We start from the raw sequence: 20,192 nt of genomic DNA, 5'->3' as shown, positions 1-20,192 counted from the left end.
CCTCCTCTCCTCTCCCGCCTCCTGCTGCTCCTCTCCCTGGAGGCTGGTCTCCCCCCCCTTCCCCTTTTGATGATCCCTTTCCCTAATAAAAAAATCCCTCTGCTTGAACCTGCTTTACTTAAATTACTACACCTCTGCCTCAAGTTCATTCTAGCAGCAAGCTGCAGAACACCTCGCTTGATCAAGGAGAGCCTGGAGAACTTTACACAAAGGACAGCAATGGAGGAAGGAGCACTGAGCCTCATGTAACCTTATACTGTGCTTCTGATGGGTTTTAGGTATGCAGTGCATATTAAACTTCCAGTTCCTCATGGCATGCACAACAGGCAGTCGGTGTTATACAGAAGAGGAAGCAACTGCTGGAGGCACAGGAGAAGATGGAGCCTATGTGGTCAGGCGTTATGGTTTTACTCTTGACATGCGCCATTTCATTGTCTTATGGCATTTCTGGATGAACAGCTAGAGCCGTCACCTGCCTGAAGGTATCCTTGTAAGAGGCGGTACCCTCACACAACAGTAGTTCTCAAGGGAGGTAGGTGTGTGGGGTATCTACACCTGGAGTTCCAAGGTCAGAACCACTTTTAGAAGAACAATAAGGTGCTACTTGTCTTTGTATTCTTAACTTCATGAGTATACACTGGAATTTCCTAGAGGAGATATAATACGTGATGCCATATTCTTCCTATTAGAGGAATATATTTAAGTACTCATATTTTTCAAAAAAAGTTATAGTTTCTTTTCTAATATAAAAAGTGACAGGACCCACATAAGCCGCTATAACGATGTAGAAGAAGTTAACCCAGGAGGGGCCTAAAAGGGGGAGGGAGACATACGGGACACATGCAAATGATCTCCCTGCGACACGGGCACAGACCGCACCTTCTGATGCCCTGGGAAGGCACCGAGTCTGATCTCAGCATCGACCAGGGCTTCCTCACCCAGCGTCACGACCTCACCGTCCCCACCGTCCTTCCACTTAGGAGACGTCACGTCATGGACCAGCTTAATTGCTGCCGACTTGTGCACCGTGTTCGTGTGTGCCCAGTACATTCCTATTTGAAAAGCTTCCTGGAAAAACAATGCCTCAATTTTATTGTTAATTCTTCCATATTTCACCTCAGTGTTTAATCTCCAGGATTAAAAAAAATTATACAGGTGTGGTAGCATGCACCTTTAGTCTCAGCACCTGGGAGGCAGAGGCAGGTGGATCTCTGTGAGTTTGAGACCAGCCTGGTCTACAGAGAAAATTCCAGGACAGCCAGGAATACACAGAGAAACCCAACCCAACCCAACCCAACCCAACCCAAAATTATACAACAGAGCTTTTAAGGCAACCAAAAGCCCCCCTGTATTTTTTTTGCCAGGGGGTAACAACAACATGTATTTCATTTTGGTTTCCAGTATCCTTTTTGGCTCACAATGAAATTCAAGTTCATGAAAGAGAGAAAAAGCAAACACATGCTGTGACTACCCCATGAATTCTGAAGACTTGAAAACGGAGACATCAGAATAACATGCAATGCTAGGTCCTCACGGGTGGACACTGCAGTCCCATAGGGTGACAGCATCTGGCTGCGTTAAGAAGTAGAAGACAGACAGCTGGGTAAAGATGTTGACAGACTGGAACTCACAGAGAAGATTCTGAAACTGCTCTCTAGGAACCTTTTTAAGTTTCCTCATAAACTTGTATTTCTCCTTGAAACAGGGTGGCCTTGTGGCGTCCGTTGTCTGGTGCCACAGTCTGTCTGTGAACTTTCATTTTCTGGGTGAGATTTCCTACCTACCCTGTCATGGATGCTTCTGTGGTGCTATGACTTGTTGGGGAAGTCCTGTGCATTTGTCAATAAAGCACTCTCTGGCCTATAGGCAATCTAGATAGGAGGGACTAGGAGTCCAGGAGAACTCTGGGAAGGAGAAACACAAGGGAGTCAAGATGTAACGCCATGGGGTAGGAAGCCCGGAACTATTCTCCGGTAAGAAACATACTTAGATTAACAATTATAGGGTAATTACTTAAGTCAGAGCTACCCAGTTAAGAGACAAGCAAGGCCAACAGCTTCATAATTAATACAGCCTCCTGTGTGTTTATTTGGAACTGATGCGGCTCTAGAACCAGGCTGGCGGGAAGGCTTCTCACAAGAAAAAGCTTCTCTTAACAATGACCAACAAGTGAAGTCTCGCAGCTGTAAAGGACGGCTCAGTGTTAAGCGTGTTACATGTCAGGTAGCTCGCAGGAGTGGGGACGGGAAGGAAAGTGGTACGTGTCATTAGATGTCATGGTAGCTCAGTCACGGCTGGTACCACGGATGAGGGAAAAACGCATTGGAAAAATGTTTAACTATCAAAGAACATTCCGTACCCTTTATGTCTGCATCCACCAGGTCAGCTTTCCATAAGTGATTCATTCTGTTACGGCTGGAAGCATAGCCTAAGAGTAAGAGTTAGCTACCGAGGAAAAGGAGTGCGCTGGCTTTAGGCCGTATTACCTGAAAATTCGGAGGAATGATGACTTTGCCAGCGGGGACCTGAAGAACAATCTTCTCCCCTTCGAACAGCCAGAGGTCCCACCTGGACCGACTGATGAGCAGGGCCCACGGCAGCAGCTCCACCAACAGGGTCTTGACATGCGGTTTCCAGAGGGACAGCTTCACTCGCATGGGGCTGTCCCACTGGCTCAGCTGCTCACTCCTGCTCCAAACGACACATCCCAGTGACTCACCCACACAGGACGGGTTCGGGGTTTATGAAGTGTGCTGCGGCGTCCCAGACATGCAGTGCTCCCGCGGGCGGGGTACCACTGCACACCAGACCCACCCGGGGCTGCACTAGCAGTGGAGTAAAGTGGCTTGTTATGCAATGAAGCTTCGCCTTAGGAGTGGGACACCCGTGAGCCAACAGCAGACTCGATGGCGTCGGAGTCTGACAGGTGCTGGCAAACCACCTTCGCCAAGGCACTTACTGCGTCTAGCATGACGGTTTATCGAGCTATAAACCTGAGCGGACTGGAAAGTTCAGATGGGATCCCCAGCACCACACAGCTCTGGGTGTGCCGAAGATGGTGTTTCAGAGAGGATGGATGCAGAGTGTGTGTGGCTGGGGCTGAGAGGGAATAAAACTAAGACGGAGGAAGCGAGGGGCACTGTCCTTCTGTGCTCTGGCTGCCGAGCTGGGAGCTGCTCCATCTATGCGGCCCTCCCTCTCAATCTGTGAGCCAAACAAATCTTTCCTCCTGCGAGGTGTTTTACACCACAGAGCAAAAAATATGGATGATACAGCTAGTACTTTAGTGATTAGTCCTTCCTTCCCTCCCTCCCTCCCCTTCCCTTCTCTCCCTTTCTTTTCTTGGAGCTCAAGGACAAGTTCGTTAGAAGTGATTGGTTGCTTCTTGATGTTTAGACGCACGTGTAGAAATTAGTGATGGATGTTACCTGTCACAATCCTTCTTGCTGTAGGGCCAGATAGGTTCCTGGGACTTTTCTGGTCCATAGAACTCATCCAGCATCTCACTAACTGTGCCTCCAGGTTGCGTCTTAGTGGCTATCTGCTTGATGAGGGCCGTTGATATGGGGACGGCACAGTCTGAGGGGCCATGCTCTTCCCTAGGAGAGGGAAAGCAGAGACATTATCACATTTCTAAGTGCCCTATAACTTACTGGAAAAGCCCAATTATGAACGTACGTAAATTGATAGACTGGTGGGAGCCCTCCTCCTTTTTGTGAGTTAGAGACCTACGACATTTGTTAGATGACTTGGGTCTTGGCTGAGATCTCTAAGTCTCTTGTTCTCTGCAGTAACGTGCCCATCAAATCTAAATTAAATTACATTTTTAACAATTCCATTGGTTATTTATAAGCTTACTGAAAAAGGCCAAATTCTGTCTGAGCCCATGGATGAGGCCGAGCAGTTGTAAAGTGACATTCTTCTCAGATAAACACATCAGCAAGACTGCATCCATGCAACCAAAATAGTTCAACTAAGCTTCCGGAGAGAACCCTCGCCATCCGTACCGTGCTTGAAATGTCAGGTGATGCACAAGGTCTGGCTCTGCGTTCTGCAGTGGATTTTCCTGCCCTTTTCCTGGAATAATCTGTGTTTCCCTCAGACCCAGACTTCTTTTCTCCAAGTGTATGATGATGGGGTCTGGGAGATGACTCCTCATGATAAAAAGAGGGCTGAACACGATCTATAAAAATGAGAGGACAGAACAACTTTCATATCTGCTTTGTTGCAGTGTGCTCCAGCTGTTGGCTGCTGAAACAAACTTGCAGTAAATCTCCTCCCTGGGTCACTCTGACCTTATTTATCTGAGAATAGGAAAGGTCAGAGTCAGACACCGTATTTCAGGGATGGGAAAGTGCTCACCATTCGCTGTTGAACTTGAGAGTTGGGTTCCAAAGTCAGAACTGTGCACCACACATAAATAATGGAACTGTTTGAAGCGGGCACCTGTGCGCGAGACGGGAAAGGCCCCATTAGACTCCAAACAGCGTGATAAATAACTAAGCAGAATAAGTCACAGAGTATCAGGCTAGACGATGAAGGAAAAAGTCACTAAGAAAACCAGCTAAGACAAGCCAGACTTTAAGATGGCGTGGACAGAACATGGCGAGGTGAAGGGAGCCCTCTCCACGGGGTGAAGGAGTCTGTACACGGAGAGTGGGGCAAAATGGACTGGGAGGGTGAAGAGCATCAGACTCTCAAGGGGCGTCGCAGCAGCGTCTGCGAGGGACTGCCAGGGAGCCAGCTGCCTGAGGCACCCCCCCCAAGTCTTTGCGCTTGTTCAGATAGCGCTTTCTGCAGGTAACAATTATGATTTTACTCCAGAGCAGGAGCTGCACCAAGTGAAGTGCACACCGAGACCGTCCCTGCTCTTGAGGCCGCCCTGTTAAGATGTCCACACCTCTGTCGATACCTCGCTTACCTGGATGACAGTGCTATACTCAGAGGCTTTGGGTTCCAGGCACACGTCTCGCGACCAGTGTTCGTCTCCTTTGGCCTTCACGCACAGCTCTGTCAGCTCACTGTTTTCTAGAATGTATGAAGGCAGTTTCTCTTTGGCTGTGAGGCAGTCAAAGTGTTCTCGGACTACAGCTTGTCCATCTTGGCCAACGTAATGCTGAACAACTTTCAGTTCTATGCTCTGGGACAAGTAACTACAGATGATCTGTCTTCCACAGATGATAATCTAAAGGATGATACATAAAGACAAAAGAAGTCATCGATTTGGGAGTCATTAACCAGAAACATGCGACCCTTTAGGAAGGCCCACTGATGCTCATTCCAAATGAAGTAAGACGGGGAACGGCGACTTTAGTTTTGTTCTGACCACACAGAGCTGGAGCTATGCATGGACCAGTGAAGAGCTGGAAACGGGCAGGTTCTCGAGAGGTGAGTGAGGTAAAGGCTTGTGAGTCGTGGAAGTACGCCTGTGCACAGTTTACCTGCTAGACCGGGTGGAGGCTCAGACCCACCAATTACCACAGAGTCAGAATGGGAAGCCAGACAAGGGCTGAGGAGAAGGGTGACGTGATATAAAGTGGGAATCGTGTCTGGAGGGGTGGCTGGCCAGGAAATGGCGGCTAGTACTGACGGTCGATAGAGAAGTCGAGGAGCATGGGAAGTGAGAGCCAGAACTCAGCTGTGGTAACGCGAGAGTGGCTGCCATCACCGTGCTCTGCCAGGCTGCTTTCCCAGAACCCATCTCATCTACTGAGAGGTCTCGGTGGAAATAATACCATGAGCTTTGACCGAAACACAGAGTTACATTTTGTTATTCTACTATACAACTTTTAAAAATAAATAACAAAAGTTTCATTAAACCCATGGATTATCTAATTTTGCACCCAGCTAAGAGTATAGGCCATAGGGGGTAGTAAGAAATATTTTCTAAGGCAACTGAAACTGGAAAGACATTGTGAAATTTACTCTTACATAGTTAATATGTTTCTGAAGGGAACCCTTCTGTAATAACAATATTTGCCATTACTAAGGAAAAAAGGACTCTCTTCTCTTTTGTGGTATTAGAAATGGAACTCTGGGCTTCACACATCCCAGTCAACGTCCCTATCACTGAGCTATAAATTCATTCCCTAAATATAATACTTTTACAAACTGTACCACCCAATTGTGATATTTTCCAGGTTATAAAATAGTATCAATAACTAATACACATATTATTATTACAGGGCTACGCACAAGACAACCACTTTTAATGTATCAGCTCGACTGGATGGTGGATTGCCCAGACACCTAGTCAGATGTTATTTATTCTGACATCTCAGGATGACACTACCATGTGACTGGGGAGACTAAGCAGAGCACATTGTCCCTCCTTCAGCGGAAGGGCACCGTCCAGTCAGTGTGAACCGTGCTAAGTGTGTATTTTGCTGGCTCAGTAGAGCACTGATCTTTTCCAGCCGATTCACTCAAATGGAAACAGCTGCTAGCTTCGGGCACCCCTGCTGGTCCTGAGGACTTCAGGGTCACACTGGACCTGCACAGTGACTCTTCAACTGGCTAGCCGCAGATCTTAGGACTTTGGTTTCCATAGTGATGGGAACTGATTTATAATCAACCAATCAATCAGTCCCCCATACTACATTGGCTCTGTTTTGTCAGAGAGCCCTTACTCAATATAAATCATTTTCATAAATGAACCATTTTGATTCTTATAAAATAGGTGCAGGTGTGATTCCCCTTGACAAAAGGAAAACGCAGGTATGCAGATACTGAGTCCCATAGTCTATACTGAAGATAACCCCAATAAACATGTGTCTACAAAAGCTAGTACCTACTCATTGGTTTAGATTTTACAAGACAGAGAAGGACACAAGTTGACAAGCACTGTTGGCTCCCTGCTCATCTCAATAGCATCTCTCTTTTCCCTGGCTATTAAACACTTTGAGTTGGTTTAGGTATCAAAGACAGCCAGGTACCTTCCTTGGCCCTCAGCGGGCGGTATAAGGTAACTCCTTTCTCCTGTTTTCAATGCCTAGGGTAAACATGGAATTGTGTTTTTAATATGAAGATTTCACTCATCGATGGTCAAAGAGACAATCTGGGACTTGGAAAGCCCCCCTGCATCTGTCACACAGAGAGTGAGTGGCCATGTTGAGACTAGGAAGTCACAGAGAGACGCAGACTCAGCAATGATGCTGAGTTAACTAACGCCGGTTTGCCCTCCTCCCCCGATGAGCAGCGAAACATAAAACAACAGGATCCGCCTCATAACCTTGCTACGAAGACTAAAAGGCACAATTTATAACATCAATGTTCCACTGACCTTGAAAGTACATTTCCTGACATCAGAACACAGTGTGACCGTGATTTCAGTGCACCATTACTTACACGAATAAACACAATAACTATTTTTTAAAGACTCGTTTTTTTACTTTTACTTATGAGTGTGTGTGTGTGTGTGTGTGTGTGTGTGTGTGTGTGTGTGTGTGCGCGCACGCGTCTGCCATGTGTGCAGGTGGGGACCCAAGGAGGACGTGGTTCCCCTGGAGCTGGAGTGACAGGTGGCTGTGAGTCACCCATTGTGGATTCTGGCAGCCAAGCTCAAGTCCTCTGGCAGAGCAGGACATGCCTTTGACTGCTGCCGAGTAATCTCTCCAGCCCCGCGAGTAACTCTGAGTGAATTATGATCTACCCAGAACAAACGACCAAGATGAGAGACCAAATGTTAGGTGACCTTCCTGTGGCACACTGCATTATTTGAGTAGTAGGATTTGGCACTTTATTTTTCAAGATTTGTTTTATTGATGCGTATGTGTGTGCCTGCATGAGTCTGTGTGGATCACATGCGTTCAGGGACCTTTGGAGGGCAGAGGCTTCCACCCTCTGAAACTGAAGTTATTAAGCACTCCTAAGCCCTGGGCCATCTCTCCAGCTCCTAGCATTTTCCCAGACATTTCTTCACCGCTACTTGCTTCAGTTTCTTCTGGAGCGCATTTGTGAGACAGGCTGTTCTGCACTGTCATACTTCCCTAGAGATGCTAGCCATTATTATCTTTTAGATAGAAACATGCTTCCACAAAAGCAAATCCTAAGACTCAACTGTGAGCCCTAAAACAGCAGGCAAGCTTCCTTTTAATACACGCTAGGGATTACTAGGCACTCATGGTAGTAAGTCTTATGATGCCACAGTAGCACCTGGTTTTAAATAGACATTTGAAAACTCCAAGGCAGCATCTGACTGGCTTGTTCTTAATACAGCCGGGGCTGGCGATACGTATGCACGGTGCCCACTTCACAACCTTTGAGGTCCAGGAGCTCAGCTCTCACAGACACCACAGCCTCTTTGCAGCCAATTGGGACTCACTTCGGCCAAAGACAAAGATCCCCTTGGTGGGTTTTTACAGTTTCATTTTAAAGTAAAAAACCCTTTAAAGAGGCTTTCAAAGTTGATAACAGGGAAACCCTTAGAAGTGGCCTGGGAGGGAAGAGTCCTTAGATGAGGGAAAGTCAAAATGGCCAGTCACCTGCAGGGCACTCTCAGGGAACCGGGCTCAGGAGAGCTCTGTCTGCTTTCTTTTCCTCACACTGGTCTAACCACGGTGCCTTTATTTTGCAAATCATGGCCAGAATTTCAAGATTAATTTACCAGTTGAAGACAGCTACTTAAATCTTTTTAAATGTAGGGTTTCTCTTTAATACACGTTTCCAGGTTTCACACTAGTTCCTCTCCTTCCCCAAAGCCACAGGGATGTGTACTGAAGATTTCTACACATGATTTTACTTAGCAGGTTTCAGAGCTCTTATCAAATCAGTGCCAAGAAGAAACTGCAGAGCACCAGATGCACTGGAAAAAAAACGGTATCTTTGCTGTGATCGAGTGTATGGACGGGGACGGGGGTGGGGGGGAGGGGGGGAGCACGGATGCACTCGTTCGGCCTTCAGATGGGCAGGCAGGTAGGCGACCATCCAGTGAAGGGACAGGAAACGCAGGGACAGATGTGGACACCACATTTGCACAGCAGTAGAGGCCCAGCACACAAAGACCCCGGTAAACGGTGTACACGGCCAGTCTCTATTCCAGTGTGAGAAATGACGTCAGGGTTACCCAGAGCTCTGGCCGACTCTCCACTGTCCAGGGGCGGAGCAGTGTGGTTGAAGCACCCCAGGGACCTGCATCCTATGAGCCTCAGTACCAGGCAGCTGCTGTTTACTGCAGACTCCTAAGTCCAGGTGGGAGGGAAGGAAAGGGGCTTTCTTCCCAACCTCAACCGCTTGAAAAAAAAAAATCCTGCATTTTGAATGGACCACACCACTACCAGATCTGAACATTAAGTTATCATGGCAACAGAAATAAAATCCAATTGAAAAAAATTTAAAATATTGCTTGTGTGTATGAGTGGGAAGGACAGAGGAGGAGAGGGAAAACTTGGATAGGTTTTTAGAAATTGTTTTTTGTATGTGTGTATACTATTTATTGCTGGGACTTACAAACCTGCCCATCCATGTTGGAGTTTTTCTTTTTTCATATTTATTTATTTTTAAATATACTAATTTTTTATTTTTATTTTATCTGCTTTAGTGTTTTGCCTCCATTCATGTATGTATGAGGATGTCAGATCCTCTGGAACTGGAGTTACAGACAGTTGTGAGCTGCCATGTGGGTGCTGGGAATTGAACCCCGGTCCTCTGGAAGAGCAGCCAGTGCTCCTAACCACTGAGCCATCTCTCTAGCCCCTTACCTATACTTTTAACTAAAATATAACTGCATCAACTCTCTTTCCTTTCCTCCCGTTAGCCCTGCATGTCCTGCCCGGACTCTCAAACTGGTAGCCTCTTTTTCTTTATCATTATATATGTATATGCAAACATCTAAACACAGCCTGCCCAGTATGGTTTTGTTTGTGCTTTCTACTGTTTTTAAGGGGCTATAATGCAGAGGCTGCTTACAGAGCCCTCACAGCATTACAACCATGGAGAACGTAAAAGCTTGGTAGAAGATTCTGTATCCAGTTTCAGGAAGAAACTGTGTTTCCTAAGAGTTGGTAGAGATCAGCCACAGGAAGGACTAGGAGGTGTGAGGGGTCAGACCTCTAAACCAAAGCTGGAGGACGTTCTCCCTGACTTGCTAGTGAATGGGCGGGGAACACACTGAGTGACGACAGGGATGGGGTCAGAAAGCGAGGGTGCATTTACCACAGAGAAGCACGACCCTGTAGGAACTCTTAGGGCGGCAGGACTGTGAGTACTTCATACTTGAGACCCTTGCGCTCCTCCTTCACGGCAGCAGGCAGGTCCCTAAGTCCTTCAGAGAGACTCATTTGTTTCACATTTACGTCTTTGTCTACTTGACAACACAGGCTGGGCTTACACGAGATTGTAACTTAAGAACAAACATTGTATCCCATCCTCAGAGTCTCGCCTTTTGTCCTGTCCTGTGCACAGTCAACACTCTGAGGAGGGACGGTCTGATCAGGACTCCCCTCGCCCGCCCCCACGTTCCCTGAGTTCTGTTTCCACCGCTGTTGTCCACAATCACGAGAACCTGAAGGCCCGCTCCCTGGTCAGGCGCAGACCAAGGATGTGAGGTAGGGCCTGCTCTCCCTCTCGCCCGTCACTGCCTGCCTGTTTCTTGAGAAGAGCCCCTGGGGCTCCCTCCGAGGGTGCCCCTTTCCCAGGACTGAGTGCGGTCCTATCATGTGTTCAGTCCTTTACGTGAGCTCTGGTCTGCCGGCCACAGTCCACATGCAGACCTTTATGTCAAAACCCTTTATGTCAAAAACCTTGTGTGTGTGTGGTGAGGCCAGTCTTCAGACCTTAATACTTCCTGTTTTTTTATTCCTTTCTGCTTTTGTCATATGCTCCGTACTTGGAAAAACATCTTTTAGAAACCACATTTTCACATCTTAAGAACACAGAAAAAAAAAGTGTCAGATACTTTTTCCCTTTGCAGTCTTAGAACTTCAAAAACGGCCAAAAGGAAGTTTTATAAAATACGTAAAAATATGTGCTGAGAGCTGAGGTTTTATATGCCAAGAGTTAGACGGCAGTGAATTTTTACTGCAGTTAATATTAACTCTTAGGGAAAAAGAGGCTCGCTGGAGCCTGGGCTCAGTCTGTCACAGGAGAGAACCGCGGCCCTTCCACACACATTATCCAATGTGCTGCGTGAGAAGCGACTCCTGCCATCCATGCTGGGCTAGCCAGCCTCCACTACTCTTGTCCTTCTCAGAAAAGGCCTTTTGGGTATTTCACAGCTCATTAGCACCTCCACCAGAAGGCAGGTGGTGACAGGGAGAGGAGGAACTAAGATCAGTAAACTTAGCTGCTAGTTAGCAATTCCTGTCAATGACAGGGACAGGGGTTTGGGAGCCACCATCCACAGGGCATTCACCGTGTTGCTGCCCACAACTGTTGCTGCTCCGCTTCATTATTACTTGATTACAATTGGGGTTCACGTCCGTTACACAAAGGCTCGGGAGCTGCCTGGGTGTGAACGCAAGGGGCCTAACTCACCTGTTTCTGCACTCCGCTGAGTGGCCGGGCCTTGATGATGAGGGAAGCTGTTCGACCCTTGTACTGGATTGTTCTAATAAACGTCCCCGCATGGTCCACACTGAAGGGCTCCGACCAACGCCAGTTGCCCCAGCCTTCGATACAGATGTGTAGCAGCTGCAAAGAAAAACAATAATCGTCATAATGCTGAACACGCCAACAAAAGTCTAGTCCTAAAGCGAGAGTCCCACTGCTGGAAACGGCTCTGTCTGTAATCTCTAGCACGTGTTTCCTTGCTAACCTTCATTGTTCATCCACTCAGAGCTTATTTCCCTGGGCTAAGAATAGCACATCTGCCACAGAGCCCACCTCGTTTTCCACATCACGTTTTAAAGTAATGGTCCCATCGAATGGCAAAAGGTCTGCTGAGCATTTGAGGGGGAAAATGGCCACTTCGTTCATTTGGAGGACAAGGTTCAAACGTGAGATCAAAGAACATTGGTCTTGGCCGACAGCAGATTCAGCCAAGTCTGGCTTGCGGCACCATTTCTGACTCTAAATGACCACTCCTCGTTTTTTCTTTTGATAAAACACAAAACAGAAGATGCAGTTTTCCTCATATGCCTCTTATGAAATTACAGTATGAAATCAGAAACATCTTCAATGATTCGATATGAGATGAATGCCTTTGGCCCTTTTATTTTTGCATTATATACTAAGTGTAACTTTTACCAACTGGATCTCTGGGTGCACAGTTTCACTCACTCATTAGAACGAGACTCTTGGCAGCAACAGTGGGTCATTCAGATATTTACTATTTTGGCTACTAACCACTCACTTAACTATAAAAAGTTAGTTTAACGATATATATGAAACATGGTAATTAGTACTTCTTTATAAAATGTATAAGCAATGTTTGCTACGCTTGGTAATTCTAAGGAAACTGATGGTTTAAGGAAGGTGTTTATATGATACAAAAATCCAACACTTCATTCTATTATCTACAGGTGAAACTGTCTGACTATAGACCGAGTGACACTGAACATATCCACAGAGCTATAAATCCACAAAGACGTCCTGAAGGTGCACACATCATCATCATCATCATCATCCAAACAAAGTCTTGATGGAAGCAGATTTCAGCTCTGACAGCATGCTTTAGTTTGAGAATTTCCCAAGGTCACTAGTCACTGCAGAGATGTGTTTCAATGACTGGTTGTAGTAGCACTATCTTTGACAATATCTGCCAGAGTCTCCGCTAAAATCTAACATCCCCTGCTTCTACTACAATCTCTCTTCAGGTCTTCCCCCACACAACGGCCAATGGGCCTGTGAAAACGTGAGGCCACCAGCAGGGTGACTTCCAGAAAGACTAATGGCTTCTTTAGAGAAAAAAATGTAGAAATCTAGGACCGCAAGTACCCTTAGGGAAAATACAGTCTCACCTACGTATCACTCCACAATATAAAAGACCAGAGTGCTTTTCATGGTTAAATATTAGTTACACGGGGGGGGGGGACAGAAACAGTAGCAATGTTTGGAACCATTTCCTTTTTTTCCCTCCCTCCCTCCCTCCCTCTCTCCCTCCCTCCCTCCCTCCCTTCCTTCCTCCCTCCCTCCCTCCCTTTCCTTCTTTTATAGCAGCAACAGGGAATAAAGTTCAGATCCACACAAAATTAAAGGAATCAAGAAAGTTGTTTCCTTTGGAGATGAAAGAAAGAAAGAAAGAAAGAAAAGAAAAGAAAAGAAAGAGAGAAGTAGGCAAGGTACCCAAGGTCAAATCAAGCTAGAGTTCCTGAACACACCCAGGACTCTAGAGAAGGTTTTACATGTACAATGTGACTTTAACTGAGGATGTGCACATTTGCATATAAGCCCAACTTAGTTAAAGCTGCCCCCTCCTGCACCCAACTTTTATTTACTCAGTACCGAGGAATATGCTGTTATGTTTTCCTTGGCAGTTATTTCTTCTCAAAATGCTGGCATTGGTATTTTCTTTGAATTATTATTGGATTCAGTTCACACAGAAAAGTTAAGTGGGAAGAAAATTTAACACTTCTCTCCATGTGTGTCAATTGGGTATTTGCAATGTTTTGGGTCTACTGTTAAAAACTATCTATCCCTGGTGATTGCATGCATACGATCTACCAGGAGAGCAATCATATCCTTGGGAGGAAGAGACGGCTCTCAGAAGCCCAGGTACATGACAGTTCTCCTGCTCATGGTGGAGTCACTAGGCCTGGGACAGCTGGGGTGCGAGTCTTGTGTCTAAGTGACTAAAGCTCCCTGCTCTAGGGACTGAATGTTTCCACTCAAGAATTCATACTATCTGGATTTTAATTTCTAGTCATAAATATAAAATCTGGCACAAAATGTGAAATGTATGTTAGACTACCTAATTTTAATGTTTTCTGTCATCCACCCAGCACATCTTCATTCTGCGGCGCATAAGGAAGGTGCCGCGGAAGGGGTGAGGCAGAGGTGTTTCAGCGGCCAGGAGTGGACCGTCCTCTAGGGAGCACTCAGAGCCGCTAAACTGGGAGGGGTGGGGGAGAGCGCAGGGTGCTGGGGTAGTCCAGACAAGGGAGGGGCTGCTCCACGCACAGCCGGGTCTCAGTGTGGGCAGAGCCCTTCCCAGGCCGACTTGAAAAGCAGCAGCACACGTTAGGCGTCGGCTGGCCGGAGAGGAGGCGGTGGGAGACGGACAGATGTGGACTTCTGAAGCAAAGGGGTTTGTGATCTATTCAGGAATGCGTGGCTAGTCACAGAACCTTCAGCGCGCCGAGCATGGCCCCGAAGATGAGGAGGTGGTGTGTGGAGGCACAGAAACTGCACAGCAGGAGGAGAGGCGGCGTGGGGCAAGGGGGACGGCAGCCCGATCCCTTCTGCCTAGAGCCCAAGCCCTTTACTGCCCTCGTCAGCTTGGAGCGCCTGCTTCCTTCCGTCTCACTGACTCCCGTCCTGCACACCAACCCGGGCCGTCCACTCTCCTCTCGACTACTTAGCGTAACATTTTCCACTGAGAGGAAAACTTGTCCAGGGCCACCCTCAGAACCCTTAGCCGACAACCTAAACGCGGCAAATGGCAAGGGACAGCTGCCACGACCCCGGGGACCCCGAGGGACTATGCTTTCTTTACGCAGCAGGCCCTGGGGCGGGGCTGGGCTGCCAGACGGACAAAATGTGTAAATCTACTACCGAGGGCTGCAGATGGGAGTACATACAGCTTCCAACTCATTGTTTTTCTATACAAAATAAAACAGAACTAGTGGTTGGGGAGTTAGAGATCGACTCGGAGGACCACCCACAGACAGGACTAAAGAGAGAATTCCTGAACTGGTACATTCAGGAAGAAAGAGAATAGGATGAAATCCAGAAAAGCAGAGTACACCCAGGAAGGGAAAGGAAGTGAATGGTGTACATATATTCCAAGTCCACGTGATAAAGTTGCCAAATACTTTTCTGTGAACTGACACATTCATTATTCATTGAAAAACTGCTCTAGAGATTTTTATACCTCAAACATAAATTAGTGAGGTTTGCTTTTGTGTTTTATACTTTACTCTAGAGTTATGTATGATGTTCTAAATAGAAACTAAAAATTCCAACAACTTGAAAACTATTCCTAATTCACTGTACTCATTACAAGGTTTTTTTAAGGAGCATAAAACGTGAAGACATAATTCAAATGAAATAAACAAATGGATATATATTAAACCTATAATTTTGGCATATATCAGTATACCAAAACACATACCATTAACTTATGACACTTTTAAACTCATTACTGAGAATTAATACACTTATTGAATAAATTAATCAAGCAAGCAGACCAACCAAAATTACTCAAACTTTAGTAGACATTTATGCATAAAATAAGTTAAATCATGATATTTAAAAAAAACCTGCCTGTCTTGAATATTCTTTCAATGTAGGAGCTATGACTTACATGGATGACATTAAACTATAAATTGATGTACTTTCTAAAAGACCAGATCCAGACACTGAGCCACACTGACAGCCATACTCAACTAGGAGAGAATCTGGGGGTGTGTGGGAGAACCATGACCAAAATACATTGTATCAAAAGCTCTTAGTAAAAATACGGAAAAAGGTCAAGTAAGCAAAAATGATACAATAGTTGAGTATCATCAATAAAATTTAGGATATTTTAAAAATCTTACTTTTATCTCTGGGAAGAATCATGGTGAATGATTCTTCAGTTTGCCAGTATGTTATTGAGTATTTTTACATTAATGTTCATGAGGGAGATTGGCCTGTAGTTCTTTCTTACTTGTCTTTGTGTGGTCTAGGTGTCGCGGTAGTCACAGCTGTTTGTAACTCCATTTCTAGGGGATTTGACGCCCCCTTCTGGCTGCCAAGAGCATTACATCCACATGGTGCACATGCAACCAAAAATCCATATATGGAAAGTAATAAAAAAAAATCCAGTTGATGGTGTTGGAGACATAGCTCAACAGTTAAGAGTACTGGCTGCTCTTTCAGTGATCATGAGTTCGATTCCCAGAACCCGCATGGTGGCTCACAACCATCTATAATTGTAGTCCCATTGGATCTGACGCCCTCTTCTGATGTGCAGGCAAACGCTCATAGACATAAATAAATAAATTTTATTATAAAGAGTGACGCCCTCTTCTGATGTGCAGGCAAACATTCAGACAATACACTCATAGACATAAATAAGTCTTATTATGACAAAAAAAATCTTGTACAAAGCGGCATCTGGAAAACAAAGTTGAACTACTTGTCTGCAGTGTCTGGTCTAAGTGGAACATGTCTGAAATTCTGGGGAATTATCACAGCAATGAGAAGAAATACAGGAAACACGCCATGCATTGTGACTTTTCAGGGAAACTCAATTTAAGGGTGTTCAAAGTTAGCTGAAATTATGACAAAAACCATGCAGAAACAATGTTCAGAATGGCTTGATAGCATCATGACTGATCACTGAAATTTTCTGGACCATAGAGAGCCTTTCACATTTGTAGAAAAGGTGATTAGGTAGAAATAAAACATTTTTTAGTGCAGAAATTTGGCTTTTTATGCAGCTTATTTTGGTAGACAAAAATGACAGAGGGCTAACTTACAAGAGTCTTGGTAAAGCAACTTTCTAAGGGTAAGCACCGCCACAGCTCATGGCTCCTGAGCTAAGTACTTCATTTTTTCTTAGTGTATGACATGCTTGTAAGTTCTTCATCAAGATTGTCTGAATTCTTACAAATGCTGTGCAATCCGTATGGAACAACTTATAAGAGAGAGAACCCTAACATCTCACAAAGTGTTGTTGGGGTGGAACTTTTAGCTAGAGGGTATTCCTCCTGTGGAAATCTCAATTTCAGATATTTATTGACTCACCAGCTCTACATAATGTCATATGAAAACATAGGCATGGAATATTAAAGTGTGTCCCGTGATTTATCTGGATGTATTTTTGTTTCAGCACAATTTACAATGAAAATACAACATCCATGGGACCATTTGCTGTATGTGAGACTAATGCTGCTTATATATTGTTCTATTTGTTCCTTAACACAAACTTACAAGTCAGATACCCCCTCCCCCACAACCATAACAACACAGAATACGACAGGCTGAGTAATACCTTCAGAGTTACAATTCTGGGAGAGGAAAGTATAAGACCTTTCCATGTGCAAACTCAGAGCCCTCACTTATTTTTTAAACTATTTATTTTGTGGTATATATATATATATATGTGTGTGTGTGTGTGTGTGTGTGTGTGCGTGTGTGTGTGTGCGTGTATGTGCACTTGTGTACATCATATGCATGGAACGCCCACAGAGGCCAGAAGAGGAGTCAGAGCCCCGGGAACTGGAATTGCAGGCAGCTGTGAACTGCCTGATGTGGATACTGGGAACTAAATACAGGACTTCTGCAAGAACAGTTAAGTATGTAGTGGTAGCAGATTAATCTTAACAATTACCAAAGGTATAGCTCATTTTGGTAAAAGGAACTAACAAAGCCTTCCTTCCTTCCTTCCTTCCTTCCTTCCTTCCCTCCCTCCCTCCCTCCCTCCCTCCCTCCCTCCCTCCCTCCCTCCCTCCCTCCCTCCCAGGGAGAAAAAGATTAGACTTATACCAGAGTGTTAAGAGTAATCATCTTTGGGTTATGAGGGTTATGTTTTAGGTTTCCTTTTTCCCATATGTGTTTTGCGTGCTTTCGTGGATCTACAATAGCAGTCTATATTATTTTGTAACCAGATCATAGGTCCTAGTAAGAGTCAAAGCTCCCCCTACCCTGACTCTAGGATGGTGCCGTGATCTCCAGCTTATCTCTACAGCCCATGCAGCACCCCTCACAGGGTCTGGCTGGATAAATTTGCCACCTTATATATCCTGTGTTACTCAGAGCAGTTTAACACAATGGTGTGATGCCTTGCTAGGGCAATAGTTATTTTTTTCTAGAAATTAAGTAAATATTTCAAGAGATCTACAGCTATTAAATACTTAGCATACACCAATTCACTGCACCACACATGGGAGACAGAGAAGAATGAGGCTCTACTAGCCTGAAAATCTTGACAGTAACAGTAGAAAAACACATCTCAAACAAGATTTATGTTGCCAAACTTTATCAAGCATAAGAAAAATTTAATTTTATGTTATGAGCTTTTGAGTTTCCTTTTCTCTACTAATTCTGCTTCAAATTCAAACAGAGTCACTGAATATTGATCCTGAAAATGGGAGAGTCATAAAGAATAAGGATAATTCAGGGTTAGGAAGTCAAATCCTACTTTTGGGCAGCCAAGAGCGATGTGTCACGAGACCTGGGCATGAGGGTTAGCAAGGAAAGCTGGTACAGGAAGGCGGGCAGCAGAGGCGTGGCACCTTGGTCAGTCTCTGTCACGCCCCCTAGAACTGGTGCTCAATAAACACAAGAGACTGACGCGTGGGAGACAGTGGGAACGGCAGGAACAGAGAATGCACTAGACTGAAGGACATATGTCCCCACACATCCTACTGACAGCCTCAGAGAGCTCGCCATTTCATCCTACTGACATCCTCAGAGAGCTCGCAACACATCCTACTGTCAGCCTCAGAGAGCTTGCCACACATCCTACTGATATCCTCAGAGAGCTCGCCATTTCATCCTACTGATATCCTCAGAGAGCTCGCCACACATCCTACTGTCAGCCTCAGAGAGCTCGCCGCACATCCTACTGATATCCTCAGAGAGCTCGCCACACATCCTACTGACATCCTCAGAGAGCTCGCCGCACATCCTACTGACATCCTCAGAGAGCTCGCCGCACATCCTACTGACATCCTCAGAGAGCTCGCCGCACATCCTACTGACAGCCTCAGAGAGCTCGCCACACATCCTACTGACATCCTCAGAGAGCTCGCCACACATCCTACTGACATCCTCAGAGAGCTCGCCACACATCCTACTGACAGCCTCAGAGAGCTCGCCACACATCCTACTGATATCCTCAGAGAGCTCGCCATTTCATCCTACTGACATCCTCAGAGAGCTTGCCATTTCATCCTGAGTTTGTAATGGTCATTTGAATTTCTGGAATAATCAATATTCCAACCGCCTGTGTGTGAAACCTGTCCATGGCCTGTTGTGTGTGCTCAGCTGTTGGGGCTCACGCTCTCTGGGGAATGCTAAGGGCAGCAGCATGAGTGGCAGTGGTGGCGCTTCCCACTTAGACCTTGTCTCCCGATGATGGCTACCTCCTGGGTGTTGTTTGTTTCAAAGAGGATCAATTCCGAATGCTTGGGACTAGGGGAAGCAAAATAGGAACCGTTCAATAACCAAGCCTGTTCCTTTGTTAGAATGATCACCAGTGGCATTCCAAATAGTCCCGTCATAAAATCAGATATAAATATACATGAGTTTAAGAAAGTATGCTATGTAGTCGGGCTATGAAAGAGTTAATTTTAACATCTCCTGTGTTTCTGAGGGGTGCGTGCAGGCTTTCCAGATAGCTACGTATGACAGACTGATGTGAATGAATGGCTGCTCCAGTCCAGAATCGTGTGAGCCTCTTTAATTCTACCACATGGTGTGTTCCACGAGACTTCAATGGACGTGGATACGCCTGTGTGTACCTGTGTGTGTATGCATGTGCAGAGGAGGAAGATACACATTTGGAGTTACACTGACACACGCTGGCGTTGCCAACACGCCGTTGATGAGGGAGACCAAATTTAGAGTATGTTGGGTGGAAATGATAAAGGGTAATTTGGGGGAGCTGAGAAACAGAGGCCAAGAAGGGAAACAGATTGGATATTCTCGAGTTTGTGAACCAAATTTGTCAGCTTTTTGTTTTTTTTTTTAAACAAGTATATGGAAAAGAAATCCAAAATTCCTATTTATTTTCATTGAACTGGGCTGTGTTGCCACACTGAGAAAAAAAAAACGTTTTTATAAAGGCTAAAATAACCCCGGTGTCTGTGGGTTTTCAGAGCCACTCTGAGCCATGCAGTTGGTGTGCTCTTCCCTGGGGGGGGGGGGGGATGCGCAGCCTAAGACCTTGTCCTGACTCCTGTTATCCCCAAGTGCAAGTTGGGCAAGGGAGGCGTGAACCAGTGCCTGAAGCGAAGCCCCTGACTCCTCAGGAGCGGGTTAGTTCACTTTTGTCTTCAAATCTGCTCTCAGAGCTCTTAAAACCCACTGACTTGGCAAGTCAAGGATTATCATGAGAAATGAAATAATTTCATAACTGTGAAGCCATCCAACATTCCTTGCGTCTG

At 45.6% G+C, this 20,192-nt stretch overlaps 1 protein-coding gene across 3 annotated transcripts in view; it reads right to left on the bottom strand.

The window, feature by feature from the left end:
- Vps13b (vacuolar protein sorting 13 homolog B) overlaps nt 1-20,192 on the bottom strand; it is a 431,910-nt gene that overhangs the window by 40,399 nt on the left and 371,319 nt on the right. For all 3 annotated transcript variants that reach the window (XM_040730365.1, XM_040730363.1, XM_040730364.1), the window contains 7 exons: nt 11,473-11,628; nt 4,922-5,185; nt 4,363-4,446; nt 4,008-4,183; nt 3,429-3,599; nt 2,487-2,688; nt 880-1,068 (listed from right to left, as the gene is read on the bottom strand). In XM_040730365.1, the coding sequence (XP_040586299.1) occupies nt 880-1,068; nt 2,487-2,688; nt 3,429-3,599; nt 4,008-4,183; nt 4,363-4,446; nt 4,922-5,185; nt 11,473-11,628 (1,242 nt within the window). The remainder of the gene's footprint in view (nt 1-879; nt 1,069-2,486; nt 2,689-3,428; nt 3,600-4,007; nt 4,184-4,362; nt 4,447-4,921; nt 5,186-11,472; nt 11,629-20,192) is intronic.

Source organism: Mesocricetus auratus, unplaced genomic scaffold (assembly GCF_017639785.1).
Source record: "Mesocricetus auratus isolate SY011 unplaced genomic scaffold, BCM_Maur_2.0 Super-Scaffold_100023, whole genome shotgun sequence".
In the NCBI taxonomy this organism is placed as follows: Eukaryota; Metazoa; Chordata; class Mammalia; order Rodentia; family Cricetidae; genus Mesocricetus; species Mesocricetus auratus.
The sequence above is the reverse complement of the archived record's forward strand: the minus strand, read 5'-3'. Positions and strand labels throughout refer to the sequence as shown.